Source organism: Cyrtonyx montezumae, unplaced genomic scaffold (assembly GCF_038088225.1).
Source record: "Cyrtonyx montezumae isolate F1298 unplaced genomic scaffold, pur_monq_1.0 scaffold_1, whole genome shotgun sequence".
NCBI lineage: Eukaryota > Metazoa > Chordata > Aves > Galliformes > Odontophoridae > Cyrtonyx > Cyrtonyx montezumae.
Window position 1 is genome coordinate 8421212 of NW_027071825.1, and position 24375 is coordinate 8445586.

The 24375-nt window shown below is 39.0% G+C and overlaps 1 protein-coding gene across 10 annotated transcripts in view; it reads right to left on the minus strand.

The window, feature by feature from the left end:
- Positions 1–24375, minus strand: part of MAST2 (microtubule associated serine/threonine kinase 2) — a 161103-nt gene that overhangs the window by 29666 nt on the left and 107062 nt on the right. For 8 of the 10 annotated variants that reach the window (XM_065739503.1, XM_065739486.1, XM_065739479.1 and 5 more), the window contains 6 exons: positions 20236–20311; positions 17742–17762; positions 15386–15464; positions 10025–10179; positions 3286–3361; positions 1641–1850 (listed from right to left, as the gene is read on the minus strand). In XM_065739503.1, coding sequence (XP_065595575.1) covers positions 1641–1850; positions 3286–3361; positions 10025–10179; positions 15386–15464; positions 17742–17762; positions 20236–20311 — 617 coding nt within the window. The remainder of the gene's footprint in view (positions 1–1640; positions 1851–3285; positions 3362–10024; positions 10180–15385; positions 15465–17741; positions 17763–20235; positions 20312–24375) is intronic. The other 2 variants (XM_065739512.1, XM_065739463.1) reach the window with 1 other exon arrangement.

Below are 24375 nucleotides of genomic sequence, written 5' to 3' on the forward strand. Positions count from 1 at the left end.
ATAGCGTTCCTTGTTCTTTGGCATTGAGGCATTTCGACCAAGAAAACAACTCCTATCCCTTTTTTCTTTGAAGGAACCTGAGCTCCTATCCCACCCTCTAAGCCAACTCCCATGGCAATGGAAGCATGGAATCATTAAAGTTGAAAAAGACCTCCAAGAGCATCCACTCCAACCGCCCACCTACCACCACCACTTCCCCACTACATCAGGTCTCTTAGTACAACATCTAAACATTTCTTCAGCACAATATATAAATAATCAAATGTCTTGTTCTTTTTTATACATTCTGTTATTTTTCAATGACTATTTTAAATGTGAAGCGTAGCATCCAAGTTTATTCTTTCCAAAATAAAGACCATATCTTTGATTTCATTTTTTACTTCAGGACCATTTCAATGATGCAATAACCAATAGCAATGACTAAAAGACAATATTTCACGCTCCCACCAAGAAAGTATCTCATTTGCCATAACTAATGAGATTTGTTGGCATTTTATTACAAAAGCCAAGATCTAAAAACTTTAAAAGCTTTCTGGTTTGGTATATTTAAGCAGCTCATTATTTACATATCCAATTACTCTCTTTTATGGATGCATTTTCACAACATAAAGTAGCCTCAACCTGCAACCTATTAAACAGAGTTTTCTTTCTGTGGTTTGAAATTACTGTGTGAATTTCACAGTAAAATCGTATGAAAATTTGTGGGCCTTCCTGACAGCTCCTGAGCTACTGCTAGTGGTCAAGCAGTCACCTTCCCAATCTTCTACATTTTATAAAAATATACCAGAAAATTATATCCTACTGCACAGACCATACCATCGAGTGAAGGAGTTTTGGGAGCGTGGGTTTTTTTTTTAATTTTGAGATTCCACTTGGTCTTATTTCTCTAGTGTATAATATAGATATAGAACAGATTCTAGTTCTCCCAGTGACAGAAAGTCCAAGATTTTTGCAAATCCTGTACTTTCAGCTTGCTACCTCCTTAAGTCAAAGCAGAGGATTAGGCAGATGTTCCCAAACAGAGGTCCAAACCCGGCGATAAGTAATAGCACTGACTCTTCACAACAGCTACAGCATAATATTAACTTCAAAAAATCTCTTAGAATTTATTTTAAAGGAAAAGAGCAATTTTAATGAGCAGCTGAAGCATACTGAGCACGCATTAAAATTGTGCCCCCTTGTGTATTTTCAAATGCTTTGAACACCACAAAACACATCGAAGTAGTAAAAAAAATTACCCACAACTGGATTAAGCTCAGCTCAAGAAAATCTTTTATGAAAAATTTATAGCAACACTACAAACTGTGGTGTTTTCACTCCTTGAAGGCACTATTGTAATTAATAAGTCATTCAGAGTCTTGAAGTACATGAAAGAAAAGTTCAGTAATTTCCTTCATCTGGATGAACCCAATTTTCATAAATTGTGAAGACTGCCTTCGACTTAATCATATGCATATTTAGCCTTTGTACAAAGATGTATACAGGTGAAGCAACTTGCTCAAGTCTGCCCATGGCACATCAACAGCACTCCTGACACCCCTACCTGCTGCCCTTCCCCTGGAATCCTCTCCTGAAATCAAAGCTCTGCCTTGTCTACAGCTTCCATCAACATAATATATTCTACTTCTCGAGACACTTACATCCTGGAGAAGTTTCTCCAAGTTTTCCTGCAGCTCATAGAAGTAGCGAGAAGTAATGAGACCTTCACGTGATTTATCTAGGCAGTCTCTGGCCAGTTCAATAACTTGATGGTGGATGAAACTTAGGACCCCATCTGCTAATTGCAGCACGTTCTCTGGAGCATTGGAGGCAATAAACTCCGCCAGCCGTTCTTCCATCTGCGCTGTGGCCTAAAGAGTACAGAAAAAACAAATTATTCTTCAAATCTGACTATCCCCGAATCTAAACAAGTAGGGTCCTTGTCACATCCTCTATCCCAAAATGCACCCTGCTCAAAAAATAGTCCAAAATACAATAATGGTGTTTTGTTGGGAATAAAAATATTCCATAGGCAAAAGCAACATTCACAAGAACGAACATCAACATTTAATCAGGACACGCTTTTTGAAAATGGAAATGACTATAAAAATATCTTGCTTCTGAGGCTGCATTCTTCCCTGGTCTCCAGAATAAGAATGTGAGATACAAGGCAGCTCTCAGAAATTGTAGGCAATACCATGAAATCTGAAAATCATTGCCCCAAGCAACAGACAGACAGCATTTCTTTCACTGTAGGCCTCAATATTCTGTCACCAGAGCAACATCTATTTTTACTATTGGTAAAGCAGAAAGGGAATGGTCATATTGACAGCTCTGGGATAGAATAATGTCTGCACTCATTTCAGTGAGATGTTTACTCTCAAAACTTGATTCCACATATCAGCTTTAAAAGAAATAAGCTAAAATACCTCCATTTTATTTTCACTGCCATCACTTCAGTACTGAAATAATTTGCTTTTCTGAAAACCCAAGTTTAACTTCATTGCTTCTCTGGTACCAAAGGCCCCAGTGGCAAACTTTGCTTTTGTCAAAATCTCCAGTGTAATTTGGAATGACTTTAAAAGAAAACACGCCTTTCCAGTATGTAAATGTAAAGCCTACCAAAACCAAGAAAGTTTGGATTGGTATAAAACAAACTTAATGTAATTATACAGAGAATACTGGGAGAATGTTACTCCACATAATTTTAAATTACTGTTCAAAATAGCTTGCTTAAAGTACATACAGAAATAAGCAAAGTATCCCTCTTCCAGCCTTGATGAGAGTCAGAATTTAAAGTAGAAGTTGTGGGTTAGTTTGCCCAGAGGGATGCCCCATCCTTGCAGACATTCAGGATCAAGCTGGACAGGGCTCTGAGTACCTGATGGATCTGTAGGTGTCCCTGTTCACTAGAGCTGGACTTAGGGGCTCCTTCCAACTCAGACAATTCTACGGTTCTATGAAAATATATGGAGATGTTGGCCTCAAACAACAAGAGAAACAGATTGAGTAGCCACAGCATGGCCGTTCTCCTCATTCCTATGCTCATTTATTATGCCAGTAAAATAATGAGAAATTCGGTAAATGCAAAATACATGCACAAATACACAAAACCTTCCATACTTTTCAATCTGAATCCATTTTTTTTTCCCACTGCATAATTAACACAGAAATTTAGAGAAAGTGGCTTCCAAACTGTACTGCTTGGAATACAGAGGTAAGACAAGGGGTCTATCACAGTACTATCAATTAACTCAGCTTTGTCACAAGTTCATTGACTGCATTATTCAAAAAGTGATTCCTTACCTTTGGAAATCTTTCTTTGTACACATGGTTCATCATTATTATTTCACTGTCAAAGGAAATCGGGGAGCGACCAGGGCTAGAGGAGAAAAGAAAGCACATCATCATTTACAGGTATCAAACATCGTTCACCCTTTCTGCAGGGGGCAGACAATCACATCCTTCCAGCAAACAAGCCCTAACACATGGGCATGGACAGAGTGGTACACGTGTTACAGGTACATCTGCCACCATTCTCAGTCTCTCATTGTCCTCTGTGGCAACAGCAGCAGAGCTGCACTCAAGTCCCTGTTACCTCCAGTCTACAGTACCAGGAAGGCATAGAGGGAAGGGCACAAGCACCCTGAGATGCCTTTGCTGTCCTCTGTCTGCTGCAGCAGGGATGCATGAACAGCTAAGCCTCATATATAAATACCACAGCAATAGGAACAGAATGCCTGTATGAAAACTGCACTCCCTTGAGGCACATTACACCACGGATGCATATGCATGTATGCGTAGGTTAGCAAGGAACTCCCAAGGCACATCGAGAAAAAGGATGATAAATCTTGACCAACTGTATTTATACGACTGCTGGGGTGTTTTTTAAAGAAGAGTTGCATCTCATTTCATCACATGTGATGGTACGCAATGCTCTGACTCATCCCAGAGCTGAGGGCAGCCAAATGAGGTAATGCAGATAATCCCCAGCCACGGGATCGCCTACAGCACCTCGTTTTCCTGGTGACGTTGCTTTAGCAATCGGGTCAAGAGAAGGCTTCCATTATTTGGCATATTATATGACTGCTGTCCTCATAATTTTAAGAGGAAAGCATACAGCTAAACATATTTTCTCTATGTAAAAAAAGAAACAAACCCAACAACAGTACTATTTGTATCAGTTCGAACATTTTAAACTTGTGAAAGATGAATTTCTCTAAATGGAATAAACGCATTTTAAATTCTGAATGCATTACAGTTCCTACCTTGCTGCTAACCTATTTAGAGGAAAAACATTCTTTTGGGAATATATATTTACAATTCAGAGAAAATTTAACTCGCTGGCTCACAGAATATAGCAATACCAATCTCATTTCATGCCTGATTCTGGAATTCCATGAATTACATTGTGCCTTGGGTTCATTAAGTTTCATTCCTCAGCTTGAGAAAATGCAGTTTGGCCTAAATATCTCACTGAACACATATGTTACAAAAGAAAATCTGATCTAGGTGCTCAGTGGATACTGATGCCAAGTAAAAAAACATTTTCATTAATATATATATTTTTAAGAGAATATATGTCTTAGCTTGGTAGATAGCTGTTTTTTATAAAGAAACATTTTCTTTCTAAAGAAACCTACATTTACATTCATAGAGAATATGCAACATAATAAACACAAGAGTAAGAGCTTTTTTAAAGTTTTATACATATATATGTAGATAATTTAGAAGCAAATTTCCCCACACATCTAGCCAACCACATTTATTCTTCTTCCTCTAAGCCCAAACACACTGGCAAAAACACAGACTTGCCTCCTGGCAGTTCATCCAGAGCAAAACATTTTGGTGAATGTATCTAAGGAAGAAGTTATTTTACCATAATGAATTATCCATCCCTGTGTGATTTGAGTGAGGTATACATTACAAGGACACTTAAACCCTTTGAAACTAACTACAGAAACGTGTAGGCACAAACATACGCCATCTCAACACTGAAGCAGTACTACTAACATCTGTGCATCCTTAACTATTTGCCGTCCTACAACTGAAATACAACATGATGGTTTGTTTTTTTTTTTCTTTTGCTTTCAAGACACTTTATTCATACGAATATAGGAATTTAAGTGCTCTGTGGACATCGTGCTTCTTGCCAGCAGAATTTCCTTAAGAGCAGCCACGAAGGCAAGGGGTACTATGGGGTTGTTTCTTACAATTCCAAAACAAAAATAGTTCTTATTTTCTTTGCACAAGATTGTACTGACTGGCAGAAAATAAACACTTAGACCTCCTTAGGTTCTTCAGGCACTGGCAGATTTCTCTCTCATTTTTGGCAGCTGATTAATATCACTTTTTCATAAAATCATAGAATCAGCAAGGTTGGAAGAGACTTCTAAGATCATCCAGTCCAACCATCCACCTGCCATCATTTTTCCCCACTAGACCATCTAGAACAGACAACACTCAAGCAACTGAGGATAAAAGCCAGGATGAAGGTTCAAACTCTAACTGTAAATAAAATTCTCCCAATATAACATGTCAAACTAAATGTCTAGCTGACTATAGCAAGACTGCAGTATATCTGTATACTACCCCATGTTGAGCTTGAGCCTACGAACAACAGAAATGACTCTATGGGTAAGTGACTAACCAAGGCCGACTCCAGGCACCGCTGGTTATTCCACAGCACTGTGGAGACATAACCAGCAGAGAAAGAAGCCAGGACCAGGCAGGTAATGAATGCTGCTGTGGGAGAATGGAAGAGAATTTTTAAGAAAAAAGGGAGTTCTGATATATTGTGCTGGCATGACAGCTTTTCAAATGCAAAAGCTCTGCACATCTATATAGCACGCACAAGATTTCACACACAGTACAAAAACAGTCTAACATTTCAAGCCTTACAAAGGAACAGATTATTTTCTGTAAAACAGGAGGCATACTGTGCTTGTGCATACCATCTCAAGACAAAAAGCAGGCTGCTTCTCTCTTCCTGGTGGAGATGGGCAGGTCAAAGAAATGATTATTGTCAGGGAGTTTTTCATCTCAGCAGAGCAGACATTAGAAGAATAATACCTGTCCCCTTAAGCTTAACAGCAGAATGAAAAACTGCTCTCTTCTTCCCCTTCCCTCCACTCCACGAAATTATGTTGTAGACTTTCAGCGACATCTTTCTCCCACAAAGGTTTTTAGCTTGTCACAACTCAGGTCTCTTTATCTGATGCGGGGAAGTGAAAATAGCGCACAGACAGCTATTTCAAGGAGCAGCATATTCATAAATTTAATCTTACAAGAAATTCAGCTGAACAGTGACTACATATAAGTGAGCAGTTTATGAATCTGCATTTTTTTCTCCTTGACAGCTGTAATTAGAAAAATGCAGATAAAAGCTCTGTGTCATTAAATCGTCTCTGTGTCATTTCCAGACACAGAAAATAAGGAATTTTAAAACTACAGAGCTAAAGTTGCACAAAGTACAAACCATACATGCTCTGCTGAAGGTGAGGAGAGTGCCAGCCCTTCTCCTTCCCAAGACTTGTAATGAAGTCCTAAATACTTGGCCTCGTAGAAATCACATCAGTATTGAGTGACAGAAAACTCCCTCTGATAAAGTAAAGCTGAAGTGGGTGTGACCAAGCCACATCTGCTGGTCAAAGCTGAGAACAGAAACACTGGATCCAGCACTACACATGGACAACAGCAATCTCAGCTTGCACCTCATCCTGTTTCTGGACAAGCCAATTACTAAAAGAGAACTGAGCTTGGCGGAGTAGGATCAATTTTTGAGATAAAATTGGTCTGTGTGGGCCACTTCTGTGTACTGTCTAATCTTTGGTCCCATCCTGGATGCTCTTTCTGACCAGCTTCTTCTGATAACCAGCATTTTCTAGGTACATTCTTAGTAGCAGGGTCTAGCACATGGGAAGTCAGGTTGGAGCACCACATCAAAGCAGCACTGCTCAGCAAATTGATGAAACAGCATGCATGACTGAGGATGATCTCATCTACTTCAGCAGTATAAAGATTCACTGCTGCAATCTTCAGTGTTTTTTACCTAGACAATCTTTTCCTGGAATATGGAAAGAGATCAATAAAACTGGGAAGATTGGTGGGCAGAGCATGTGCACAATGACAGCCCTTGAAGAAGCCATTGATAGTTAGCCCTACTGTTATCTCCAGCATCTCCCACCCATTAGCTGAAGAAAACCAGGGAAAGATGGAGGACAGAAGCCCAAGTTTACCATGAAAAATCATGCTCTCACTGCATTTTACTCCTGGAAGAGAATATCTCCTTTGAGTAAAGCCCAGGACTGTTTTAAGAGAAGGGAATGCAGCCCAGGCAGCTTTGTTATCAGTAACTTGAAGGATTTGAAGGTCACATCCCATAGAAACAAAACCATTGAGAGATGACAGTTAAGTACCACCTCTCTGGGCAATAATGAAATATGCTCTTCTACTAAACAGACACCGTGAGTGCCAAAATGGTGAATCACATGAAGATACAGCCTCCCATTGAACAGGTAAGGTCTGAATCTCTTGCAGACCGATGGGAGAACTCCTGACTTTAGTGACCAGCTCAACAAACATTACTTTTTTGAACCCCACTTCTGTGTCAGACCACACCCTTCCCCTGCATGGGAAAGACATTAAAGGTGTTCTGAATAAATGTTAACCATCAGTCATAAACATCTTTTAAGTTATACAGGTATGACTGCCAGTTGAGGAAACCATCTGATACATTTTGTTCATCAGCTCTTCATTAAAGCTGGTCAAACAGAACCATTAAGTAACTTTTAAAATATTACACTTTTAGGGAATTCCTGCCTGACTTTCAACAAAGTAACTGCTCAGATTTTATTTTTTAATTATTTATTTTTTTAAATTTTTAATTAAGTAAAAATGTCCTCTCAGCAAGTGAGCTAATTCTTGTGTGGGCAAACAAATAAGCAAGCTGTGCACTGCATAGGGTCTGGTCTTCACATATGTCAACACTTGTTGTTTACAAGGACGTGCTACCCCCTGCCAAACAGAGTGCTAACTCCTGCAAACACTGATACATCAATACAAACAATTAGAGCAATTTTCTTGAGGAGTGAGGGCCAGGAGGGATGTTTGTTAGCAGTAAGAGCGCTTTAGAGTCACACAGCTTAACAGTGCTAGCAATAAGCAAAATGAAAAACAAATCATAAACACTAAGTTTTTTTTTTTTAAATACTTTACTTGACTCTAAGCTTTGGAATACCAATAAGGCTGGCTATGATCACACTGAAAAACAGAGAGCTAGAGAAAATACTCAAGAAATGAATATTAAGCGCAGAGTCATATGACAACTTGGTTAATCTAGTCTTGTGATGAATGATAAACATATGATATGAAAATTCTGCTTTTAAATGGGCCAACAGAGGTCAAATTCCCAGCAAACTGAAAACTCATATTAACAAGAAAAAACAGAACTTGGCTCTTTATTTTATTTACATCTTCCTGGCATTAGGAATAGTGTTTTGTGTTTCTTGATGCCAACTGTAGTATGTCTTTGTTAGAAATGCCAATAATTACTTTAGCAATGTCTACCTACAGTAGATGTCCTATCTATGAAGAATTAGTATTGCTACAGCTACACTAGGCAGCAAAAGCCAGCATTAACAGTGACAGCAACAGGACTGAAGTAGGACTATCATTCAAAGAGACTTGAACAATTTAGTACAAATCACATCACTACTCTCTTACTACATGGCATTTGGTAGAGATCACAGGCTAAGCGTGCTGCTACCTACAGGACTTACCTGCTTTTGTAGATAACTGTGTAACTACGCTTAGCAGTTCCGTATGCAATTACCATGCAGCCTGCACTGTAGTTTAGAACATACAAATAATTACAAATAATCATGAAGTGTCCCCTCTGCCATGACATGATACTCACCACACGTTTTCTTGTTATCTTTTACCTATTTCACTTCCTTCCACTACAAACTCCTGTTGAGGTCCTGAGCTGGGCCACACTGATTCAGCATTTCCAGCTGACAGTTTCTGGTCCATTGATTTAAAAGTGGTATCTACCTCTGACACCCTCAGATGAGCAGTGTAAGGGAGATTTCACCTCTTCATCCCCTGCTTGCATAAATCCTTTTTGTTTCATAACAAAAACGTTATGCAGATGCTGTAGAAGGTACATGTCCCTCAACTTCGATTCACTTGGTCCAGCACTAAATGCATAGCAAAACTCAAGGCTTTTGCCATGATATAAAGTGTTGGTGAATTTGTTTTTGTATTTCTTCAAACAATTGCTAGAGAACTGCATGAAAGACTGCCCAGGGAGTTTGTGTACAATTCAAGACCTGTCTGGACATGGTCCCAAGGCAATCTGCTCAAGCTGAGGTTTGGACACGAGGACCTCCAGAGGTCCTTTCCAACTTCTATTATTCTATAATTCTGTGAAAGATTAAGACTTAGTTGCTTCTATTTTTAAGCATGGAAAAAAATCATCTGCAGAAGGAAACAACCCCTGGATAGCTATCTCCTGAAGAAGCAATTCTCTGAAGCAACAGTAAAAATTACCCAACTGCTAATGCAGTTTTCAGTGCTATTATAAAATTGCTCGTGGGTGCAATTCTATTTAAGGTTTTGACTTCATCTACTCTAGTTTTCATTCCACTTTAGAAGCTCTGCTGGAAAAGTTATTAACAGTGACTGTAATGGCTTCCCTCTATGACTGCAGCAAAAATCTGAGAAGAAACTTCACTGAAGGAAATCTACATCCCACAGGCTCACTCTGTGATGGTTTTGGATCACATTTTCACGGTTACGATGGAGATACAAAAGCAGACTATGCAAAGCATGTCAGAACTCAAATCTTCAGTGTCAAATTAAAAAAAATAATAATAAAAACAATTACTTTCTGATTAGGTGAGGTGAGGCAATAGCTCATTCATTTCAAAAGCATGCAAAAACGAACAGCTTTCTTTACTGCTCTTAGAACTGAAAACACACCCGTAAATGCAATAGTTGTTCTGAACATCTTAAAAATGCAGTAAAGACCACCTGAACTCACCTGAGACTGCGTGATCGAGGCCGCAGGGCTGGAGAGTGACGCCCTTCTTCATCAGTGATGCTCTCAGTACTGAAATGCTTTGTCAGGAAATGAAGTTCATCTGCCGTGGGCTGAAAGGGCAGCTGGTGCAGCTTCTCCTGAGATGAGCATGATGACTGAGTACAGAAAAAAATACAGAAAAGAAATGCACTAAACGCATGCATAGGGGTCAGCTAATGAATGGAAGAGGAATGGATTCTGCCAGACACTGCGCACTCCAGTGGAAAAGAAAGCTACTTATCAGACCAGGTGCCTCTTTTTAACATTCTCAGTAGGCTAAGACAAACCTTCTGTACAATGACAGAGCTGGTGAGACCAGGACAATTTTGAGAACAGGCTAGGAGAGGAATATGTATGATTCTGGAACCATTTCATCTGATCATGAAGGTCATTTACCATTAGGAGACAAAAAAGGAATGTACATTAACAGCAGTGCTACCCTGGAAAGGACAAGGAGGTTCCTGGAGTGGTGAGCAACTTTCCTTTTCCCTCATGCTCTCTTAGCTCAGGAGTTTAACTGGCATGCAGAATGCTATGGAGCTGTGTAAACGTGAGAGTTTTTACTGATCATTGGCTCTCCTTGCAAACTGCTATATTAAGTGGTCTGTATTTAATTTCTCCCTTTCTTTACCCATCACACTTCACTTCTAGCCAAGTAGGAAATAATAAAATGAAAGTAGCTGACTTTGCAGAGCTGTAAGATTAATAGTTTCCTGTTATAAACAGTAAAGCAGTTCATTTGTGTTTAAATAAGTTAATAAATTTATATGACACGTCTTGTGATAAGGATAGATGTGAAACAGATTAATTCTTGAACCTGAATAAACTCAAACTCAAAAAAAAGTGTTGGTAACATCAAATTATAGACAAATTATAAACAAACTATAGACAAATAATAAAAACCTCTGAAATGTCAGAGCAGCACTGAGTAACACCAGTAGGGCTTACGAAAAACACCACACTAACCTAGGTTCTGAGACTCCTTAGTGATCTGATTAAATTTAATTGCGCACACTTCTGGTGGAAGAACTTCTTTTGCTACAATGGCCCTCACTCCAACAGGAAACCAGAACCATGTGTTTTAGGGAATTACACACAAACCAATATGTATGACTGAAGTTTTAACTCACCTAGCATGCTTTTCTAGACAGTGGTTCTGCAAAAAGAAAGCTAACAAGTATGGCTGAGCAGTAAAAACAAATGATACCAAGGCTGCTCACTGACTCCAGCAAGTTTATAATGCTGATAAAGAAAATATTCTGAGATCACCTAAATTAAGTGCATCCAAATTTGCCAAAAGAGTAACAGATACACTTGAACTGAAGAATAACTAAGCAGACTGCTGCAGAACCAACTAGATGAAAAGCTGAATGTGAGCACTTACAAAACTGAAGTTCTTTTCCTTTGATAATAAAGAAACTATGTAGTGCCCAACACATTGCAGAGAAAAGAGTCCATCTGAAAGTGTTAGGGAGTGCATGAAATCCCCAAGGACGGCTGAACAGGGAACCATCAATTCCCATGTCTTCCTTCAGACTGGCCTAGTTGCATGGAACACATTAGGAAGTCCTGACTAGCCATGTCCATCTAGAGACAACTATGCAGATGGTGTAAAAGCTTACACTGCTCTAATCTGCACTGAAGTCACAGGAGAGTCTGAGTATTTGACAGCCCCTCTGCTCACAGCTATTCCGCTGTGCACACTGCTTATGCCATACACAGGAAAGACTCTATTTTACAGAATGATGCAAGCCCTCTGACTTCAGGAGCTTTCTTTGATCACCTGTCTTACACCATACAAAGAGTGGGAAGAAGCATCTGCTTATGCAAAAACAGCAACACTTTTCAAAGTAAAGGCGTTTGTTTGTCATTTGTGATGAATAAAACCAAGCCTGCAAAAGAGCAGGAAAACTAAAGGCACTGGTTTATGAAGTGCTGCATTAAAAGTACTCACACTCTGGCATTATAAATGCATCTGTTATTCAAAACAAAATCAAACTAAAACTTCCACATTAAGGAAAATTCACACATATCAAGTTACTTGAGTTAGAAAAGAGAAATCAAAACTGAAAGTCCAGAAGAAAACATGTCTCCCAACAGCAAAGACTGTGGCAAAACTGTGTTAGTGAGCTCATGGAGGGCCCACCAAATTCCTTCCTCAAAAGAAATAAGATCATGAAGTTTGTAGTTCCAGGGAATAACTAAGGGCAGCTCTGAAGATAAAGACCATGATGAGAAATGAACTTTCCTCTGCCTCTCTAGCAGCCTTAGGGCATGCAGCTTTCTCAGTAAAAAAGCACAAGAACAAAATGAAACGCTTCTGAGATATTGATTTTTAAGTAATCATACCACTGTACTCAATACTTGCAGCAGCTTAACACAAGCATTCCCCTGGTGTCTTAATTACAGACACAGAATTGGCCAACTCTTCAATAATAAAAAAAAAAAAAAACTAATTGTAGTACAGTATAATACTACACACAAACTCTGCATCTAGAAAATGAATAGCAAATTAGGTGCTTAAAAATAATTGTATATTGGCCCATCCAACTGACTATTCTACACCCATCTAACTTGAAAGATCTTCTCCAGCTCTTTCATTGTTGGTCTGATGTGGTCTTCACTATTGTTACGAAAAGGATAAATGTGGTAGGGTTTTTTTTAAGTGTCATCCATCAACTGGAATCAAAAATTAAAGCAGAATTGACAGGTTTCCACTGACCTTAGAACAGTTAAGTGCCTCAGTTTGTTCAATTTGTTGGATGGTAGAAAGCAGATCTATGATCACAGAGATGTATAACAGTTCTGCACCATGCAGAAACTCAGGCCCAACAGAACACAGTGACATTTTTCTTCCTGATATTTCATTTCCTACTGATATGTACATCAGAGAGGTCTGCTGCTATCTTGCTTGAAAATACAATCTAGAGAGCTGATCACACCGAATGGAAGCCCACCATTCTGTGATGCTCTTAGCCACGTCATTGTCATGCACTTCTGACAAACCTCTTGACATCTTCTTACTTTGGTTTTAAAGTCTACACAAGAATACTGCTCATCAACTCCAGAGGTGTTATTCAGATCAACTCAATTCTAATGTACAAAACAGTGTTGTCGTAGAGAAGTAGTAAGGAGGACTGGCTTAGAAATATGGTACTAAGTTTAATGGTTCCAAGACTGCTTCAGTACTTACTAAACATCACATTTCTATGTCTTTCTGAGATTGCAAAACTGGATCAGGAAGAACACAAGAGAGGAAAGACGCAGCTATATAGAAAAAAAATGAGAAAAAAAAATTGGAAATACTTCCTGCAGGAAGGTGAACTCAGATCTATGTATGATATCACTGCTTGCTTTGCACTATAGCATCCTGTCTTCCCCTGCTTACAGCTATAATACTTACACTATTTAGATGGATGCTTTCTACGTGATATGTCTATCTCTCTTTTATGGAAAAGTTTCAGTCAAAATGATCTAGCTGTTTTTGGGAACATGGTAAGACAGGAATATGCTTTCTTCAGAAAACTAGCAACTTTCCATAACTAGCTTTCATGTTCCTGTTTCAAAACAAAGACTAATACGTCCAACAGATTTATCTTGTTTCTTTTGCTCTCTCCATGAACAACTACCCTAAGGCTGGTCAAACTACAGTTTCTCAGGAAAACTGTTTAACACACCAGTAAATAAGGACTTAAGACACTGCAGGCAGTTTGGTCTCCAATTTCACAGGCATCTTGGAAGCTCTTTCAGTGATTATCAATGAGCTGACTACATGGATGTCCCCCCTGCAGAAAGTAACTACACATGTTCCATACTCCAATAATTTGCCACTTGTCCCCTAAAGTGGGCATAGACAGGGCTTATAGTGATAAATGTTTATTTTAAGACTACAAAAGCAAAAACAGAGTTCCTTTTTAAAAGCTGCTCTCTGGTACTTTAATATAAAATACTGCTTGGCAATGAAACCAGGACCACATTTTCCACATTGCCAATGAAGTGTTCTCCCACATTTCTCTGTGTTCCTATCTATATACCTGTATACATACTTCTCCTCCTTAGGGAGAGTGAAATCAAGTCAAGTCTCCTAAGGAGACAAAAAGCTAGAAAATAAAAATGAAATAGCCTGTCCTGAAGGACTAAAGATAACAAACTGTAGAAATAGTGCAAACTAAAGTCTGCAGGAACGTGTCTGAACATATGAAGCAATCAGATGATACTAATGATGCAAAAGCAAATTTTAATCATGTCAACTTATAGCTAAAAGGAAAATTTTAACCCCTATCTTTTCTCCTAATACGTGGAATGAATTTAACACTCATGCTCCAAGGACCTATGAAGATCAGTTTGTACTTGAGAGGGTTTATAGATGAACTCACTAGAACATTTCAAAAAGAAAATAATAACACGGCACTCAGAGTAAGATTATTACTCATTAAGATTAATTACTTAGTAAAATTAGTGTTCATGGAGTACTGAGTCCTAACTAATGCAAGTATTACAGTTACTAGGAACACACTCTAAACAGTACGTGTAAAACAAAACAATCAGTGTAAGCATTATGGAAAGAAGGAATGATATGTGACCGCAGTTAAGGCACTCACCATTAACACATACACAAAAGCATGTTAACCCAAGTCTGACACACAGCCTTAGCATTTCCAGTCTCTCCATGCATGGCATTTTAAGATTATTAGGTTGATAAACACAACTGATATGCACAAACTAAATAAGGATAATTTTATGATGTATCTGAGAGCTGTAAGGGTTAAAGTGGTGTTGGTGCCTTATTGATGTTAACAACATATCAGCCTTTTGAAAGTACAGAAGAATCCAAGCAAACTGCAGACAACCTTTCTAATGACAAATAAGAAATTAAAAGCTTCATTAGGAGGTTAAATTGAAGTTGAGTTAACAGACGTGGATTATCAGTTTTTCATTCTGCTAGAAGATTTTAACACTAAGAACGTGGAAGCAGATGAGGACTTCATTTCCCAGTTACAAAGAAGCTGAGATCTGGCTGGCAATTATGCGCTGTCAGAGCCCTGCCGTTTCTGACACATCGTGCCTCTCAACCAAGCAGTCGAGCCAAGTGCTACACTGGGATTTCACCAATAGTAAAGGCAAAGTGCAAGATGATAGGAGCTGGGAAATGGAGGAAGAAGCAGTGGAACCAATAATTAAAACAATTTTTAAAAATAATTAGTATATTTAATAATGTTAGCAAAAAAAATGAAGATCAGATATTTTAGTAAAGACTCAGAAGCTGATTTGTTAGGGTGTGTTTTACAAACTGAACTGCTTGGAGAAGTCTGAGTTACTTACTGAAACTGTTGAACTGGGAGTGTTTGTTCCATATCCAGATGAGGGAAGGGAGGCCAAGGACCAGCGGCGTCCATCCGTTCTGGGGAAAGAAGCAAAGGAAATTACTGTGATAGACATACTGTGGCCAACACTTGGAGGAAATAAACATCTACTCCCAAATCTCTTAACCATATGGGTTTTTTTAAGATATTCAAGGAGACCAGGTATCTTTGTGAAAAATCAGCAAGGGTATGTTTCAGTAGGAAAAAAAAAAGTGATCTTGGAAAAGGTATAGCAAATGGACATCAGATTCCTGTATTACATTAAGAGATGCTTTTTAAATATTGCCAGTTGTGCAAAAATTGATGTTTCAGGAATGGACAAGTAAAACGAACTTCTTTGAAAAAGGCTGTCTTGCCTGAAGTTGTTATACAGTTCCTAGTCTTCCAACTAATGCTGAAAATTGAGGAAAAAAGATTGTTTTCAACCATGAACCTAGTGGAAGTGGACTTGTTTTTTTATCTAGTCATAGCCAAAAAAACACGATTACCAGGGAAAACAGACAAAACATCCTGAAAATACTGTCAGGCAGTTCTTGGTTTTACCAGTGTCAGAACTGAGGATGGTTCTTGGAGAAGAAAGTTCTTCCTGAAACCCTCTTCTCCCACTAAAACCCACCTCAGTGAGCTTGGAAACCAAATTCAATGTATCCCAGTCCATTGTGCTCTTTCTGCCCCTAACTTCATCTCAATCTTGAAAGCATTTTGATCCCCGTAATTAAAAATGTGTCTTGTTGAATTCTGGGATGAGTGCTAAAGAAGTCTCCCTCACATCAGTTTCAGCTCACTCATTTGCTTCACTGTGGCAGACTATAAGTATCTGCTCATAAAGAGAAACTGAATTAAAGCAGTTTCTCATTCTAACTGACTTTGGAAAGACTTTGTGGTTTTGGATGCACGTTGATACAGTGCATTTCTGCAGGCACACTGTAAAATAAGATGCTTGGTACGGATCTGAAATACTGCTTATAAAATCTCAATTGCTGCCTTTGCAACAATATTTCTCGTCCCACTGCAAAAACACAATGCCTCAATCTATAGAGAAGCCTTCAGTGCACACCCAGACATAAAGACCTGTTTATTTTCAGTTACTTTGCCATCTATTTTAGAACAAGAGGGAAATAAACCCACTGTTCCATGCTGCTGGAAGTGTCTCATATCAGAGAATTTTTAAAAAGAGTCATGCTTCATGCATAAAAATACTCAAGCTGTAATGCAGATTTCTATGCATGCGTACATTATAGCTAAACCCCATTTAGCCACGTTTAGTTCTCCTTGACAAGACAAACATATGAACAATTCCAGGAGAAATTAAGTTCTTTTCTTAACACAGAAAAACCACTAATGTCAGCATTGCAAATTCGCTTTGTCATGTGGCAGCAAGTGGGCACCACGAGTCAGCCGCAGAGATCTTCATTCAGCTTTTCCTAGCACACACGGGTGCTGGTGGGACCTGCAGGTCAATGATTTGACCACAGTTTGGACCTTCAGCCCCTGAGAGGGAGAATATCTTCCTATCTTCCCGCAGAGTAGACAGGAATGGACAACTCTATTATTTTTTGCAAAGGGAAAGCCTAACCCTTCTTTTAGAGACTAGCCTAAATTGTACATTGAGCTGGCTTTAGTATTTGCATTTTGACAATGTTAAAATAAATCCTTCTCCATAAGAAAATTACAGGATACTTCTTCATGCTTGGGTTATTTTCTACTGATGCAAACTAGGCAAGATATGTGCCAAGCCATCAGGAAAATGGGTATCAGCTCTGCATCTAACAGAAAGAGGTGAGACAGGAAAGAAAACTTCCAAATCAAAGGCAATAGGAACAAGACATTAACATAAACTTCCTCTCTCATTTTTGCAAAGCATTTCAAAGCCGCTTCAGTGCTTTGTTAATAAAAACTTATTTTCATTGAGACTTCATGCAGTATTCCTTCAGGAAAAGATAGTTGGAAAGTAATTTTTAGGTTTTTTATTTTATTGAAAAATAAAGTTAGCTAGGACATGGAAGCAGTGAGTCTTGCCTTTTAAATGTCATGGTGGTAAGTTAATTAGGAGGTGTTTTTTTTTATGGCAGCTATAATGTTATTTCATGAACACAGATGAATTTCAAGGTGTTAGAAAAACAAAGCATCTTCTCACCAAGCACTATCAGTTTCACATTTCAGGTCAAAGCACTAAGTTTTTTTCTTTGGTAATCAAAAGTTAAATGCCTAAATGGGGTTCTTATAGCACGAACTTATTAGGGACACAGGGCAGTGCCCAGCTGCACAGAAGCATGGTTCATACACACACACAACAGCAATACAATGCGCATTACCTGTCTGCTCTGTGTCCATGGCTGTATGGAAGAAATTGTACAGTGATAATAAGGGACGGAGAAGTAAAAACATGTATGTAATTTGAGGGAAAAAACAACAAGCCTTCATGTTCTGTTACTGGTATTCTTCTAAAATCGCTTTTTCTGAATACAGACAAAATTAAGCACACGTTTTCTTACTTACACAAGAGAATTTCTGAACAGAGTGACTTTGTGGGTGTGAAATAGCCATTGAAATGGCACCTAGTGAGAGATTTTTGATTAAGTACTAACCAAAGGACAGTCTTGCAGTCCACTGTAGTGAATTTGCTTTTACAATAGATTTACTTGAATGTGTTCCCTACTTCAACCCAAGAACCCACTCATCACATGGCTATGAGCAAAGGAGGAAAATCACAAACCATGTCCAAGTGGGATAATAAATGAAGAAATTGTATCAAATATAAAATGCAGGAAAACAGCAAGAAATAATTTCTGTGAGGACCATGGGAAGAAATCAGGTACGAACTCTCTCCTGAGACCCAAACAATGCTGAACAAAAAGGTCCAGTGACATATTCATTTGTCTGAGGTAACAGTGCAAAACATTTTGAATTACTTAACATTGTACTTCCCACAGATGTTATTGTGATACTCTGCTTGATAATATAATATATACACGTGGTACTGCTGGCATAGCTATTCAGGGTGTAATACAAGTAGAAAATAGAAACAAAGTTCTAAAACAAGCTGAGCTTAAGTGTTCTTTTCAGTGACTGTGGAAATAAGCAGAGCAGCATGCACACTGTAAAATGAACCACAGATATAACAGGACAGACCTAACCTTTGACTATTTCTTGAAAAATAAGGAAGAAAGGAAAGTAGGAAAGGACACCTTTCTGAGTTTTAGTATTAAAACTGTTATTTTCTGTTTGAAAATTTGGAAAGCAATTTTACTAAAGTGTCTGGAACAGCCAACAACAGATGTTGAGTTTTGACAATAGTTTCAGCTGCAACTTTTCACCTGTGATCTGGGATCCAGAACTCCAGATACTCTGAAAACTGGTAAAATTCCAGTTGACTTCAATAGAACATAAGAAATACACCTAAATTAGGCTCAGATCCCTCTATAAAAATAGACATGGACGAGCGAGTCCATTTGAATTGTTTTACCACCAGGTAAAACTTCCACTAAGTTCTACTTCCTGTTTTCTAAGGCAAAATGAAAATACATACCCAGCTCATCACATTTCACATGATTTCATAGAGTTTCTCTACCACATTACTATCAACATTTACTTCAAGCAGTATTCAAGGACACCAGGTCTTCTAGAAAATTACTTCATCAGAAAAAACCACTCCAGGATTTACCCAGTGTTCAGATAAAGGGTACACCTCCAGCTTCTCTAAACCCAGCCTGTTTCCAAATCCCAGCCCTCCACCCTTTGACATTTTGACACCTATCCTTTCCCTAACTACACCTCAAGGTGAATCTTCCTTTGTCAGAAAACTTGCTGCCTCTTAGAATGATCACAGCTTTCCTGTTCTCAGGTCATCCTAACACAGATAAGAAGCTGAAGTTGAAGCGTTTAGCAAATCCAAAACATCTTTCTCACACATGAACTGAGCAATCCAGCTTCCCGGCCTGAATTTTTTTTTTTTGCAGTTTTTTTCATGTCTCAACCAAATTTAACCTTCTGTACTGTGATCCATTTCTGCCTGCCTGATGAGATATGAGATTCAATACTCCATTTGTCTGCTACTCTCAGATGTCTTTATTCTTTCTGTTCTACTCCTTACACTAAATTGATCACTAATAGTATCAGATTTCTTTCCAACAGTTTGATATACGGTGTAACAAGCATTTGTCTAGCACTCACTACAGGACAGATGATAGCTTTGCATTCAAGTCTTTCAACACCGCTCTTCTTTTAGCAGATCCTGTAGACTCACAATTTCAATTATCAGCTGTCTTCCTTGTCAGAGAAAGAACACATTCCTGACACCAATGCCCAAGACAGCAGAGAGAACTAAAAAGTTGCTACCACTCAGAAGGCAGCGAATGAATGCAAAGTGCAGGCCTGATCTCACTACGTCTGTGTCTTTGTGCAGGCATGGCAGAAAAGAAGGGCAGACGTACAAAGCACCTCTGTTACTGAGGGTGAAGAGGATCTAGGATTACCACTGAGACATAGTTACTCTATTCACAACTTGGGCATTGGGACTAATTGGCTTGTCATCTCACACAGTCTATATGGCATCTTTCTGGGAAAACACTGCTTTCTCCCCACACTGTATTTACGGCTTTATCAAATTCTGATAATTTCTATGTCTCAAAAACACCTAATACGTTTTGGGTGTCGCCAAGGCCTAGACAAAAAGAGAATAAAATAAAACTGCAAACATCAGGGAAAGCAAAACATGACAAAAAAAGAACTTGCAACCTATAGGCAACTTCTAAACTCAAGCATAAACCCTATTTGCTTGTCAGTCCAGACAAATGTATCCTGGCTTACCTTCGGGCAGGAACAAAGGAAAAATGAGCAGGTGCATTGGGTGAGAAGTTCCTAGGGCTGTCCAAAGGGCTGCCGCCTGTTTGAGAGAGCAAACATTCACATTTGTGATGGAGGAACTTCTCGCTGTGCATAAACACCTTCAATCCCAAGTTATAGCTGCCAATGGTTGACAATACACTTTGTGCTCTTGATCATTTGAAAACTGATTTGCTAAAGAAATATGATGTGATCAGAATTTTACCTCCTTTTAAAGTAATTTAAGATGCACATTTTTATACTTAGGTAGTGCATCGTATACACACAATTTAATATCTCAATATTCTGTAATAATCCCTATACAATCTTGTAGAAACCTAACATTTCCCAACAAAAAACCTGGGCTAGAAATGATATTGATGACACTTTTTAGGAATAGTAAGTAGGAAGAAAGTATCTTTATACTTACCGCGTTTATCGCTGCGGAATGTAAAATTCACTGAGGGAAAAAAAGCATGCCAGAGGAGCTACATGTAATAAAAGATCTACAGACACACAGAAGATGCTCAAGTGAGAAAGTATTAACATTCACCCTAAGCACCATTTCATAAAAAAAAATACAATGAAAATGAAAGAGCCAGCAACTTCATACACTGCAGAAAAAATAACATTTTATTTTCAATTGGCACAAGAATCTTTTTTCCCAGTTTTGTTGCATGAAGTGTAAGCATACGGTTAGTAAGTGGTGCTCTGCACTGTCTTCAAAGTAAAAAGCAACCACTTACAGAAGCCCTTCTGAAAGCCAGAATCATTTACAGACTAACTGCAGAAACCTTTGAAATTTAGATGAATTAGTAGCTTCATGTCAGCAAGTGTACTTTTTCTATCAGGCATATTCTTAAGTGGTTTGCTCTTTCAGATCCTGAATACAAGCACAAAAGAGAAACTGCCCATAGTAAGCATATGCCAGCAGCAATTTTTCTGAATAAAAACAACATTAAAACGTGAGCAGGAAAACAAACAGATTCTGGACAAGCAACGTTCTGCAAGATACGTGGTCATCAGAAAGGTCTTCAGATGTAGATCTCATAGAAAAAAAATCACGTTTGAGCTGAGCGTCAGCAGCGGGCTAATCCCCAAAAAGGCTACTTGTGTATCTTAAGTGTTATGCTGAGCAGAAAGTGAAGATAAGCTCACTGGAAGTTTTGCAGTCACTCCCATCTAGCACACACATGCAGGTAGGAAAGGGGAGAGGGGAAGGAGCTGATGCTTCTGGGACGTGATGCTGCCCCAGTACCGAGCAGCTCCATCTGGCCTACATGTTCACAGGGACAAGAGCAGCTGGTCGGGATTACAGCAGCCCCAGGCTGATCTGGTGTGTGCCAAGGGGTGATGGGAGAGCTGGGGACGGAAGCGTGATCCAGCACAGTCTGCTTCACAGAGAGCAAATTGAATTAAAAACAAATGGTCTGGGCAACAAGCTTCTTTTCCTGTGTGTTGGTTTTGGTTTGAGTTTTAATGCATTGTTGTAAAATATTAGTTAAGAACTAACGACAGTTCATTGTAACAATGACACAATGCACACCCTTCACCCAAAACTGACTGCCATTAAACCTATTCCCACTGTATCTTGGGCAGCAAGGGGAGAAACAACCAACAGAAATCAGTAAGATGCTAAAAATTGGTGCTTCATTTATTAACCCTGCATTCACTTGGCCTCTTATGGGCACGGTGTCAACCAGAGCTGTTGTGCTGCAGGGCTGAGTGGTTTTCACAGTCTAGATGGAACTGCGAGCTTACAAGAACAGTGAAAAAAGCTACAATAGCAACAAAATGACCAACTCAGTGTGCATAAGCCCCTGTCCTGGCAGCAGCACATGGCTAGGGTTGGGGTTGGGGTTGCCATGCACTTGCTAGCAGAACAAAAAGCTGAAGGAGCAGCTGAGATCAGAAGATGTGGCAGAATGAGGCCTGCAGGAAGCAATACAGATATCCCAGCAAAGCAAAGGAGTCTGCCTGTCCTGGCAGGAGAAGCCTGGGTGTTCGTGTACCCACCACGGATTTGCTGCTTTTGCTTGCGTCGAGACGATCTCTCTGAACAAAAAGCCCACTGCTGTTATAAACAGGCAGTGAACTGTCACTGTCTGTTTAATATCTTCATCAATCTTTTGTAAACTCTCCACATAATGATCAAAATAGGATTTCTGAGTAACTGAGCAAATTGGGTAATGACAGTTTTTAACTTTTGAAATTAACTATGTGGGTGTTCAAAGTCTTCTGAGCCTGCACAATCTGGTACAGAGATACTATTAATTTTTAAGTAACAACTTTTTCAGATTTATATAGCATATTTCTTTCCAGACACTGGAATTTTAATTAGATCCCCTGTGAGTTGCTTCGAGTTTTAAAATGAAAAGCAATTAGTTTTTCTACTCAATTCAAGTCTGGGTGAAGCTTTTAAAACAACAACAGGGAGAAGGGGAATTACTACTTTCCCTAAAATTTCCCGGTACTGCTGCATCTGCTCGAGTTGAAGGAATTTTAATAAGAAAAGCCTTACTGCAATGGCCTCGTTCACCAAGGCTGATCGAAACTCTATTTATTCTGTTAGCAAAGGTAAATTCCCCTGTTGCTCAGGGGTTATAGTTGGCTCCTTTTGAACCTGAAATGACTGTCTCAGGGGAGGCTGTTACGCAGAATGATTACCCATTAGGTAAATCAACGCAGTTACATCAATGTTAATAATTCAAGCATGAACTTTTACATTTCCTGGACACATGGAAAAGGAGGTAGCTAAAGCACCTGTACATCTGCTGCCCTGAAACTAGGAAAACAGACTTTACAGGGAAGAGATAGGCAAAAGCCTCAGCTGTCATCTATGAACTTGATGACATCGGATAGGTTAATGAGTGCAAAAGCTCAGACTATAACCTTTGTGTAAAGCTTGCTTCTGAGATTCTGAGAAATACAATAAATACAGGATGACTCGCTTCAGGTTCCCATTCACCACCCATCTCCAAGTGAGTATCCTGGCTTCTGTCTGGCATCAGAGCGTCGCACAAACAAAGTGCACATGAACTGCAGCTCTGACGATCAGGACAGGATCCAGAGCCACACACAACAAACACTGCTCCCTCTGCACAAGTTTTATTGTTTGGCCACTGCGTAGATCCACAGCTTATGCCCCTGCCCCTGAATCCAAGGATACTTGGATCAAGAAGCAGGAGCATTGTGCACTTTTGTACAGCGCTTATATATGAAAATGAAGTAAATAGAAGGCTTAAAATACACATATATTTTTTTAAAGCTAGAAAGAGGAACTGAACTTGCAGTGAAAGAGCAGAATTATTTAATTCAGTACTACCATGCTGCCTGGGAGCAGCTCCCTCCACGCATTATTACTGACAGGAATAGGGACAAGTGTCTCCACTGTAACTTGTCAGCATGGGAAGCAGTTTACAGCAGTGTGAACTTCCCTCATCCAGCTTCAAGAATCTCTCTTTCCTACTACAAACATGATGCTGTTTCTCTCATCTATTATAAGCTTTTCATTGTAAGACACACTCTAAGGGTAAAGCATTAATCTGTCTTACAACATGTACACTGTAATAGGTGTATGTTAGATTAATATAAAAATAATTCAAAGAAACACAAACATAGGGAAAGTGTACGTATACCTTCCTTCCTCTAATTTTGAGAGAAATACAAGGAAGATTTTCAAACCTGTCTTTTCAACACTGTGCTTTTATCCAGGTGTGCGTGAGCAAATAAGAAGGGTGACTTTCCCATGACATTAACAAGCTGTAGCTGTTCAACAACAAAGCTCCATGTAATTTTGGAACACATTATTTCATACAGTTTGAGAATTGAATTAGCACACTTCAAATCCATTAAGAGCTACTGAATCGAAAATGTTTTTGTGACAGAGATAAAAATTGTTCAGATTTACTTTCATCTTTAGGCCTCTTAAGTATTACTTCTCCTATCCATTTTGTAGGAAATGAAATTGCCTGACATTCTATGTGTATTTTGTAGGGCCAGTGTTCATTAGGAGGAAGGACTGTGCTACATCACACCCACTGACTTCACATACAGAACATACAGAAGAGTAACTCCGGCAGTTAATGCCATAAAGAACTCCATTTTCTGAACTGAAACCTTGTA